This window comes from Patagioenas fasciata, chromosome 22 (genome assembly GCF_037038585.1).
Source record: "Patagioenas fasciata isolate bPatFas1 chromosome 22, bPatFas1.hap1, whole genome shotgun sequence".
Taxonomy (NCBI): domain Eukaryota; kingdom Metazoa; phylum Chordata; class Aves; order Columbiformes; family Columbidae; genus Patagioenas; species Patagioenas fasciata.
The window spans coordinates 902,765-912,817 of record NC_092541.1 but is presented as its reverse complement, the minus strand read 5'-3'; the positions used below and the strand labels follow the sequence as shown (position 1 = coordinate 912,817).

At 58.9% G+C, this 10,053-nt stretch overlaps 1 protein-coding gene across 1 annotated transcript; it reads left to right on the top strand.

Annotated features, from left to right (window-relative positions):
* The first annotated feature begins 2,619 nt into the window (after positions 1–2,619).
* Positions 2,620–9,592, top strand: LOC136111584 (parathyroid hormone/parathyroid hormone-related peptide receptor-like). Its single transcript, XM_071817960.1, has 13 exons — positions 2,620–2,627; positions 4,340–4,581; positions 5,008–5,118; positions 5,198–5,322; positions 5,469–5,563; positions 5,947–6,133; positions 6,579–6,732; positions 6,882–6,942; positions 7,452–7,518; positions 7,789–7,887; positions 8,225–8,362; positions 8,451–8,492; positions 8,958–9,592. Exons 1-13 carry the CDS (start codon positions 2,620–2,622, stop codon positions 9,306–9,308), a joined length of 1,680 nt encoding a protein of 559 aa, XP_071674061.1. The 3' UTR covers positions 9,309–9,592.
* Positions 9,593–10,053: the final 461 nt, after the last annotated feature.

Below are 10,053 nucleotides of genomic sequence, written 5' to 3'. Positions count from 1 at the left end.
GCCCGTGGCTGCATTTTATTCTCAATGAATGCTGAGGTCTCTGCAGCTTTGGGGATTGGTCTTCAGGGTATCGTGGCACCGCTTTCCTGATATTGGAGGTGCGGGGGGCACTTTGGCCAGAGCCTGAGCTGTTCCCATTGTCTGGGAGCATTTTATCAGGGCCTTTGGTTCCCTTCGCCCAGTTTCATTTGATCACTCTGTGCTCTGTTCAGTGTCCCCTTCCCACAAACGCTGCACACGGAGGGGTTTTCCTCCTGCCCGCTGGAGGGAGAAACAGGACCGCAACACACGGTGATGGACACCAGAGGTTACGGGTGCGCTGCTGGGATCAACTGCCCAGGACCCCAGGGAGAAATAAACGTTCGTTTGTTGCACCGGGAGATCCGCTGCTGCCCCATGAACGCACACGGGAAACAAGGGGACATCGCAGGGAGATGGTCAGAGGAACAATTTCTTCCCCAAAGGGCTGTGGGGCATTGAACAGGCTGCCCAGGGCAGTGCTGGAGTCACCATCCCTGAAGGGCTGGACAGACGGACATGAGGTTCTCAGGACATGGGGCAGGGCCAGGGGTGGGGAGCGGTTGGACTGGGTGATCCCGAGGGGCTCTTCCAGCTGGAGCGGTTGGACTGGGTGATCCCGAGGGGCTCTTCCAGCTGGAGCGGTTGGACTGGGTGATCCCGAGGGGCTCCTCCAGCCGGAGCGGTTGGACTGGGTGATCCCGAGGGGCTCTTCCAGCCGGAGCGGTTGGACTGGGTGATCCCGAGGGGCTCTTCCAGCCGGAGCGGTTGGACTGGGTGATCCTGAGGGGCTCTTCCAGCCGGAGCGGTTGGACTGGGTGATCCTGAGGGGCTCTTCCAGCCGGAGCGGTTGGACTGGGTGATCCTGAGGGGCTCTTCCAGCCGGAGCGGTTGGACTGGGTGATCCTGAGGGGCTCCTCCAGCCGGAGCGGTTGGACTGGGTGATCCTGAGGGGCTCCTCCAGCCGGAGCGGTTGGACTGGGTGATCCCGAGGGGCTCCTCCAGCCGGAGCGGTTGGACGCTCGGCCCGCGTTTCCAGCTGTTCGCGCATCTGCGGGAGCAGCGGCACCGGGGCCGCCCGCGCGCCCCCTGGTGGCCACGGCGCGGTCCTGCGGGCCGCTCTCGCGCATGCGCAATGGAGCCGCCGCGTTAAACCCGTGCTGGGTCCCGCACCCCGAGCCTTTCTTCCCTGTGTCCCTTTTCCTCTCTCTGTCCCTTTTCCTCTCTCTGTCCCTCTCTCATCCTCCCGGATCTATTTTTCAATTCCTCCATCTCTGCCCTGACTCCCATCACTATATTTGTCCTCTCCCATCCTTTGCCCTGCTCCTGCCTCTGTTGCTCTTTCCCTTTGTTCTGTCTCCCATCCTTTTTTTCCTTTCATCCTCCATCGAATCATCAAATCATTTTGGTTGGAAAAGCCTGTCAAGCTCATTGAGTCCAACTGTTCACCCACCCCGTGTCCTGAGAACCTCGTGTCCGTCTGTCCAACCCTCCAGGGATGGTGACTCCAGCACTGCCCTGGGCAGCCTGTTCAATGCCCCACAGCCCTTTGGGGAAGAAATTGTTCCCCAGATCCAACCTCAGCCTCCCCTGGGCAACTTGAGGCCGTTTCCTCTGCTCCTGGCGCTTGTTCCTGGGGAGAACAGACCAGCACCCCCCATACTCCATCCTCCTCTATCTCTCCATCTCTCTCCTGCTCCCCATCCCTCTCACTCTCTGCTTCTCTGTTCTCCTGAGCTCCCTGGGGTTGGTTTGCTGAGCCGCAGGTTTTGCTCACATCTCTTTAGGAGAACGCAGCCCAGCCTGGCTCAGCGAGGAGGGAGATGCTGGGTTCCCTCCCAGGGCAGCAGCAATGCCGCTCTCCCTGCTGCCGTGTCCGCGGAGAACGAACCAACCTTCTTCTCTATCTAACACAGACCTGCGAAGCGGCATTTCTAGCTCTGCCAGGGAGGGGTGTTTACTCGCTCGGGTCTCAGGAGGCTCCTGGCAGCTGAGAGAGGGGTGAGGAATTTCAATCATCCCATGGAACAGCAGAGGGACGCGGGGAAGAGGAGAAACCCCCGCAGCTCCGCACACGGGGCCCGATCCAGCAGCAGCGAGTGCAGCCCCAGAAGGGACGGGGAACCAACCGCTTCCATTACGGAGCTGCTTCTTAATTTGTTCTGAAACTCAGAGCTTTAATTGTGCTGAGTGATCAACCTGAAGCATAATAAGGAAAGGAGAACCCAGTAGTTGCTCCTAAACCTCTGCCACACTGGCCCTGCAAAATCTTTGTAGTAAATCTGCAGAGCACAATCAGCACAATGAGGTTCCTGCCCAGACCATGGTTGGATAACTAAAGGCAAAGCTGATCTAAAAAAAGCGATCAGATCCAGTTGGTGAGGGGACCCAAATGTTGGTGCCTCAGCTGAACCCACACCACGTGCAGGTCAGATCCAAAACTGTCACCGAGTTCCCTTTGCAGCTCCACCAATGACCCCAGGAGAGGCTGGATGAGCAACACGCCCTGGGCTGTACCCTTCCCCTCATAAAACTGAGAAAAATCGATTTTCCAGGAGTTTTGGGAGCTAAACCATGTTATCTCAGCCGCTCAGGCCTGGCATGACCGGGTGGGTCCAATCCTGCTCTTTGGGAGCCGCGGCAGGGCCGGGAGCGACGGGCACGGGGCTGTCAGCAGCTCAGCGCGGTGCTCAGCCCCCCCGGCCTGTTCCTCACCAAAACGCCGCTCCAGCCGGGTTACGGGGTCCGTCGGGAGGAGGCGGTGGTTAAAACCGCTGGGAAATGGGCCGTTTGCCGTCATCGCACGATCCCTAGCGCGGATTCGGGGAGGCGAGGGGGTGGATGATGGGGCTGGGTGGGTGTCGCTTGCGATTATTGCTCTGTAGATCTCTCTATAATATACCAAGTAATATAGTCAAAAACAAAAACCCAAACCTAAAAGGTTTTGCTAAGTGCAAACTCAGAGCCTGGGTCAGATTGGGAATGAAGTTGCCCCTGAGCGTTGCTGCCTCCCCATCAGCCAGAATCCACCCGACACGCAGCCGTCCCGCTCCTAATCAGCCTCACCTTAATTCCATCCTCATTCCCCACCGTCCTTCGGCTCCTGGAGCGGAGGGGGGGACACCGGGACAAATGACAAATGAGCCAGCGGGCAGCGAGAGGAGTTCCTGAAAACAGAAGCGGAATCCGCTTTGAATGAAGAGGATTTTAGCACCTCGGGCTGAGCCAATAAACCTCGGCTGTCCCCATCCGAACGGGACTTGTTTGCGCATTCTCTGGGAGCTGCTTAAAGCGGGAGAGACGCAGAGACCGAGCAGCAGCAAGAACGGTGCGGGGAGAAACCCACAACCCCCGTTCCCATTGAGCAGCTCCCTACAGCAGAGCCGGGGCGGGGGACGCAGCCCAGGGCACACGCTGTGTCCCTGTCACCGCCTCGCCGCACGGGGACCGGGGCGCTGCTCCCAGAAGATGCTCCGTGCTGCACAAGGCACCGGCTCTCTGCACCCGTCCCCCGCGGTCCCAGCCTGGCAGCGGGTCCCCAGGTGAAGGATTCGCTTCCCCCAGCTCTGGCCCTGCGGTCCCCACCCGAGCGACACCGTGGGACCATGGGGGGAGCCGTCACGGCCGTGCTGCTCTGCTGCTGCCTCTGGAGCTCTGTGCGGGCTCTGGTAAGTCTGAGCGGCCCCGTGGGCTCCTCCAGTCCCTCTCCTGGCTTTAAATGGTGTAAATTGCACCCCCCGGGTGGATGTCGCACCCGCAGAGCTGCCAGGCAGGAGCTGGGTGGAAGTGGGAGCATCTCACCCCTGCTAAAAGCGCAGATACACTGCGCCGTGGTGGTTTCTGCATCCCTTGGATGCACCCGGTGCACGGTTCGCTGCCTCAGAGGTGTCAGGGGCACAGAAGCCCGACACGCGGCTGAGTTTTAGCACAGACACACGATGGGGAGCGGCTGAGGGACCTGGGGGTTCAGCTGGAGAACAGGAGCTGAGGGGAGACCTTCTGATCTCTGAACTGCCTGAAAGGAGCTTGGAGCCAGGGGGGTCGGGCTCTGCTCCCCAGGAACAAGCGCCAGGAGCAGAGAAAACGGCCTCAAGTTGCGCCAGGGGAGGTTGAGGTTGGATGTGGGGAACAATTTCTTCCCCCAAGGGCTCTGGGGCATTGGAACAGGCTGCCCAGGGCAGTGCTGGAGTCACCATCCCTGGAGGGCTGGACAGACGGACAGGAGGTTCTCAGGACATGGGGCAGGGACAGGGGTGGGTTATGGTTGGACTTAGTTTTAAAGGGTTTTTCCAACCCAAATGATTCTGTTATCTACCCGAAGCTGCACAGACCTGACCTGCCCGGGGAGGGCTGAGGGGCCCAGCCGTGCTGTGGCTGCTCCGGCACCTTTTCCTCCAGCACTTCCACGTTCCACTCGTCTCCTCTCTCCCCTGCCCGTCTCTGCTTTGCCTTGGCAGGTTGACCCCGATGACGTCCTCACAAAAGAAGAACAGATCTACCTCCTGGTGGAAGCCAAGGAGAAATGTCACAGAGACATAAAAGCCCAGCTGGAGAAGATCAAAGGTAACGTCCCCCCCCCTGCACACAGGTCAGCGGGTCCCGGTGGAGCTGGGAAGCACTGTCCCCTCCCATGGGAGCGGGATGGGGACAGGGACAGTGGCTCCTGAGGGTCTGTGGAGCTCCTGGTGCTGTGGCTGCTCTGGGCACAATTAGTGCTGATTAAATCATCACACTGATTAGCCAGCGCTGGCTGCACCATTTCCAGTTTGTCCATTGCAGATGAGAGCTGTGCAGGGGCCTTGGCCCCAAAGGAGGAGGTGGGACGGGATGGGACGGGACGTGTCCACCTCCCCAGCCCCCCTGCTCTGCAATCAGGGCTGATCATGTAGCAGGAATTTTTCCCCACCCTGGTCCAGCTTGGTGAGCCTGAAGGTCACAGGGTGGCTCTATTGGGAGCCCAAGCAAGATGTGTCCCTGCTCTTTGGCCAGATGCCAGCTGCCTTCCGGAGTGGGACGGGATTATCTGCTGGCCGAAGGGCTCCCCCAGCCAGGAGGTGTCTGTCCCCTGCCCCGACTACATCTACGACTTCAACCATCAAGGTGATGGGGGTGATGGGGGTGATGGATCTGGGCTTCCCGCGGCTCCTGCCGCCGTCACTGCGCCCGTTGCTGTCCCCAGGTCACGCCTACAGGTACTGCAGCGCCTCGGGGACGTGGGCCATGGCTCTCAGCATCAACAAGACTTGGGCTAATTACACCGAATGCGCTCTGCTCTTCTCCTCCGAGAGCCGGAGACGCGAGAAGGTGACATTGCTGGGCAAAGGGGCTGGGATGGGGGCCGGGCAGCACTCGGGACAGCCTGGGGGAATTGCTGGGGGGGGGCTCTTTCTCTCTGCTCCCAAAAAGCCCAGGGCTGCAGAGGGGTGCTGAGCACAGCCCTGCTCTTGCAGGAGGTGTTCGACCGCCTGCACCTGATGTACACCATCGGCTACTCCATCTCCCTGGCCTCCCTCATCATCGCCGTCTGCATCCTCTCCTACTTCAAGTAAGGAGGCGCTGAACCCCCACCCCCGCGTGAGGGGAGAACCGTCCTCACCCCATTGCCCCCACACACAACACCCCGAGGGAGAAACGGCCCTTCAGGGAATGGGAACCGGCCCCAAACCCCAGCACAAACATCAGAGCATTTCCAAAGCCCCCAGACACCCCTGTTTCTTTGATTCCTTCATATGAGCAGCTCCTCATCTGCCCCATCCTGCTCTTGAGGGGCTTCACACCCCAACTTGCCCCCAGATCTGGCTTCTGTGGCCAAGGGAGGGCTGACGCCTCGGAGCTCACCCCCTCTGGGACCCCCCCATTGCCTGAGCCCACCTGTGAGGAGTTGGTTGGGCACTGGGACGGGGCTCGTGTCACGTCCCTTCTCCGTAGGCGCCTGCACTGCACACGCAACTACATCCACGTCCACCTCTTCGCCTCCTTCATCTGCCGGGCCGTGAGCATCTTCGTGAAGGACGTGGTGCTCTACTCGGGCATGCTGGCCAGCGAGACGGACAAGATGCGGGAGGACGATTTCAAGGCAGAGATGGGTCCCTCGCCAGGACAACGGAGCCACCTGGCAAGTGGTGCATTGAGACCGGAGGCAGGATCAAGGGAAAAAGGGGATTTAGGAGTCCTGGTGCATGGGGAATGCGCTTGGGACCCTCCCAGATGGGGGCTGTGCTGCTCAGGGGTGATGGAGAGGGATGAAGAGCCACCTACAGCTTCTCCCCACCCTGGTGCCACCATAGAGATGAGATCTACAGAGGACACGGGTCTTGCAGCCTGTCTGAGCTCAGGGCGCGCTGATGAGGGACAAACCTCTCCTGGGGAAAGACCTGGAGCATCTGCTCTGCCTCCAATGCTGGTGGGGCTCTGGTGGCCTGGAGCTGCTCCCTGCGAGAGGAGGGACATGGACCACGCACGGGGCACAGCCTGGGTGCTGCCGGCCAGAGCCAAAGCCACCAGGTTTTGCTCGCAGGGGACAGCCTGAGATGGGCACCTCTCTGTCCCCACACCCACAGGTTGGCTGCAAGGTTGTGGTGACTCTCTTCCTCTATTTTCTGGCCACCAACCACTACTGGATTCTGGTGGAAGGTCTCTACCTGCACAGCCTGATCTTCATGGCCTTCCTCTCCAACGAAAACTACCTATGGGTCCTCATCATCATCGGCTGGGGTAAGCGGGGACCCCAACCCAGCGCTGTGGCCACGGAGACCGTGGCTGAGCAGCACCGAGCGCCCAGATGAGGGCAGGGGATGCAGGTCGGTTGGGGTTGCGAACGTGACGCTCCATCACCTTCCTCACTCTGGTTCCTGCCCCTCCAGGCCTCCCCGCGGTGTTCGTGTCGGTCTGGGCCAGCGTCAGGGCCTCCCTGGCAGATACGCAGTACGTGGGTCCAACTCCTCCAACCGTCCTTCCCGGGGGGAAAATACCTGTGGGCCCAGAACTTTGGAAAATGAAAGTTTTTCTAAAAGGACAAGAGGACTGAACACACACGCAAGGCTTGTTCATAAAACTGTCAGTAATCCAGACCAATAGTGGTTTTGTTCTGCGTTTGGGAGGGAGCTGGGTGCAGGTTTACACCATAATCGGTCAATCAACAGTGCGAAGGTGGATGCTATAGGGCATGTTCTAAAGCGCTTTAAAAGGAGAAAGGGCACCAAACATACAGCAGGAGTTTCAGATCAGTTGGCCAAGGAACCCTCAGGAACGCTGATGTCGATTTAAAACGGGTCTGTAACACCATGGTGGTTACGGATGCTGCTGTTGGGTCAGGATCTGCACGGGTGGGAGGACGGGGACGGTGGCTGGGGGCACAGGGAGCCATCAGCCGGGGGTTTTCCTTACCGGGGATTTCAGGTTTCTCCAAGGTGTTTCTTTCCTCGTCTCTTCAGGTGCTGGGACCTCAGCGCAGGGAACATGAAGTGGATTTATCAGGTCCCCATCTTGGCCGCCATCATGGTAAGAATCCCATGGCTGAGCCTCCTAATCCTTTTTGGGGAAAGGGGATCGAGAGAGACCCAAAGCGTTCGCTTGAGGTCACCGGGGCTGTGTCCCAGCCACCCCAGCACCTGGGAGGGCCCGTGTGATGCAGAGGGATCCAGGACACTGGACCACAGCAGCACCTGCGTGTCCCCGCGTGGGGCTCACCCAGAACGACCCGTCCTCATCCCGGGGGGCTGCTCGGGCAGACCCGGAGTCACTGTGGGCAACAAATCCATCTGTCGGCAGGTGAACTTCTTCCTCTTCCTCAACATCGTCCGGGTGCTGGCTTCCAAGCTCTGGGAGACGCACACGGGGAAGCTCGACCCCCGGCAGCAGTACAGGCAAGTGTCCCGGCCCTGCTCTGGCTCGTTTTCTGCCCGTTGAGCCGATTTGGGTCCCCAGAGGGTTGTGAATGAAGAGCAGAGGCACGGGAACGGCTGCAGGAGCGAGGGGAGGTGGTGAGACGATGGCACCCAGCACTTCTGGCAGCCCGGATTGTGTGGAACAGCAGGTTCAGGAGTTCAAGCTCTGAACCCTTCTCCTGCTCGATGGGATGCGATGGTTACACACAAACAAGCCGAAGTGGTGGCCCTTTTTGTTAGGATGCTTGCCCACATCTGCAAGGGCGCTGCCGGCCGGCCGGTCCCTGCTAAGGGCTCAGAGCGTTTCTCCTCTCAGGAAGCTGCTGAAGTCCACGCTGGTGCTGATGCCGCTTTTCGGAGTCCACTATGTGGTGTTCATGGCCATGCCCTACACTGAGGTCTCCGGGGTCCTGTGGCAGATCCAGATGCACTACGAGATGCTCTTTAACTCCTCTCAGGTGCGTCGGCACGGGGCTGCTGTTCCAAACACCGAGCGTGCGGACAGGACCGCGGCTCAGGACTCAAACTCCCTCTCTCTCTTGGCAGGGTTTCTTTGTGGCTTTCATCTACTGCTTTTGCAATGGGGAGGTAAGTGAGAAACATGAGCAGCTGAGCTCCCTGATCCAGCCCCTTTAGGGTCAAGGAATGGTTTGAAATTAAAGGAGGGAGATTCAGGCTGGACATGAGGAAGGAATTGTTGCCCTGAGGGTGGTGAGAGCCTGGCCCAGGTACCCAGAGAGGTGGTGGATGAACCATCCCTGGAGACATCCCAGGCCAGGCTGGACGGGGCTCTGAGCACCCTGAGCTGGTGAAGATGTCCCTGTCATGGCAGGGGAGGCACTGGGGAGCTGGGAAGGTCCTTCAACACAAACCATCCTGTGATTCCATGATTATATGAGCCAAGTTAACTCAGAGCCCTCAGGCTGGGATAGGCAGAAGGAAAATTCAGATCCATCCCTCTCAGTAGGATTCAGAAGGGAAATAAAAGCACAGGGAGCGATGCCTGTTCTGCTGGCTCTGGACACCAGCAGCCGTCTCGGATCTCTCGCTCAGGTGCAGGCGGAGATCAAGAAAGCCCATTTCCGGAGGAGCCTGGCGCTGGACTTCAAGCAGAAGGCCCGTGCCACCAGCGCGGCGGGGAGCTGCTGCTACGGGGGGCTGGCGTCCCACGGCACCACGAGCTTCAGCGTGAGCCTGGCGGGGCGAGGGGCGGCGAACCCGCAGCCGCGGGGGCTGCTGCTCCCTGCCCGTGCCAGCCCGCCGGGTTCCTTCGCCTTGGAGAACGTTTTGCCCTGTCCAGGTCAGGAGATGAGGCAGAAAGGCTGTGGGGAAAACACAGTGGACTTAACAGACCTGACTCGGCGTCACCCCGACCTCAGCAAAGAGCTGGAGACGATGCTGTGAAGGGTGCATCACCCATCTGGACATCCAGCTGTGCCCGGGAAGATGCTGATCCTCACGTTTTGGGCTCCTTTTTCTCTTGCACAGAGAGCTGGGGTAGCGGGGAGCAGCTGCACCACCACAGTTCCCTTTCCCTTGCGCCTGTGTGCAAAGGGGCCGCGTGTTCTCACTCCTTCTACCTTCCTGGCCTAAAAACGAGCAGCCAGTTCAAAACCTCATTTCCTTCTGCAACTGATTGATGCGATGTCTGTGCATGCAAAGTCTTGAATCATCACCATAAAACAATCCTCCAGGCTCAGTCTTACCTCAACAGTCTGGAAAGGGAGTTCAGCTCCAGGATGTATAAAGCTGATTTACTGAGCCCATAGTCCTAATGTCTGACTTCCCTGTTTAGCACCAGTTCCTGCGTTGTACAGCCCGGGGCAGGCAGAGTAAAGAATCATAGAATCATTTTGGTTGGAAAAGACCTTTAAGATTCAGTCCATTTCCATCCTCAAACTCCTGCAATGCCCAGACAATCCAGGCAGGGTGCAGGGGAGGGCAGAATCCCATTGTCCTTAGGGGAGCGGGTACGTACGGCAGTTAAAATTAAACAGCTCGTTGGTGGTCGCGTTAATTTTTTTCATACCTGCTCTAATGAGGCGCAGTCACGGGACTGTGGCAGTAATTTCTGAGGAAGTATTTTTATGATCAAACAGTGTCAGCAAACATGTAAGTAATTCTGTGCATTCCCAGATCTCCCGGGGAA

What these genes read in the sequence shown, in the direction of transcription:
- LOC136111584 (XM_071817960.1), top strand. An exon ending in CCATCTTGGCCGCCATCATG is followed by an intron (nt 7,519 to 7,788) that starts GTAAGAATCCCA and finishes ATCTGTCGGCAG; the next exon opens with GTGAACTTCTTCCTCTTCCT. An exon ending in CCCGGCAGCAGTACAGGCAA is followed by an intron (nt 7,888 to 8,224) that starts GTGTCCCGGCCC and finishes CCTCTCAGGAAG; the next exon opens with CTGCTGAAGTCCACGCTGGT.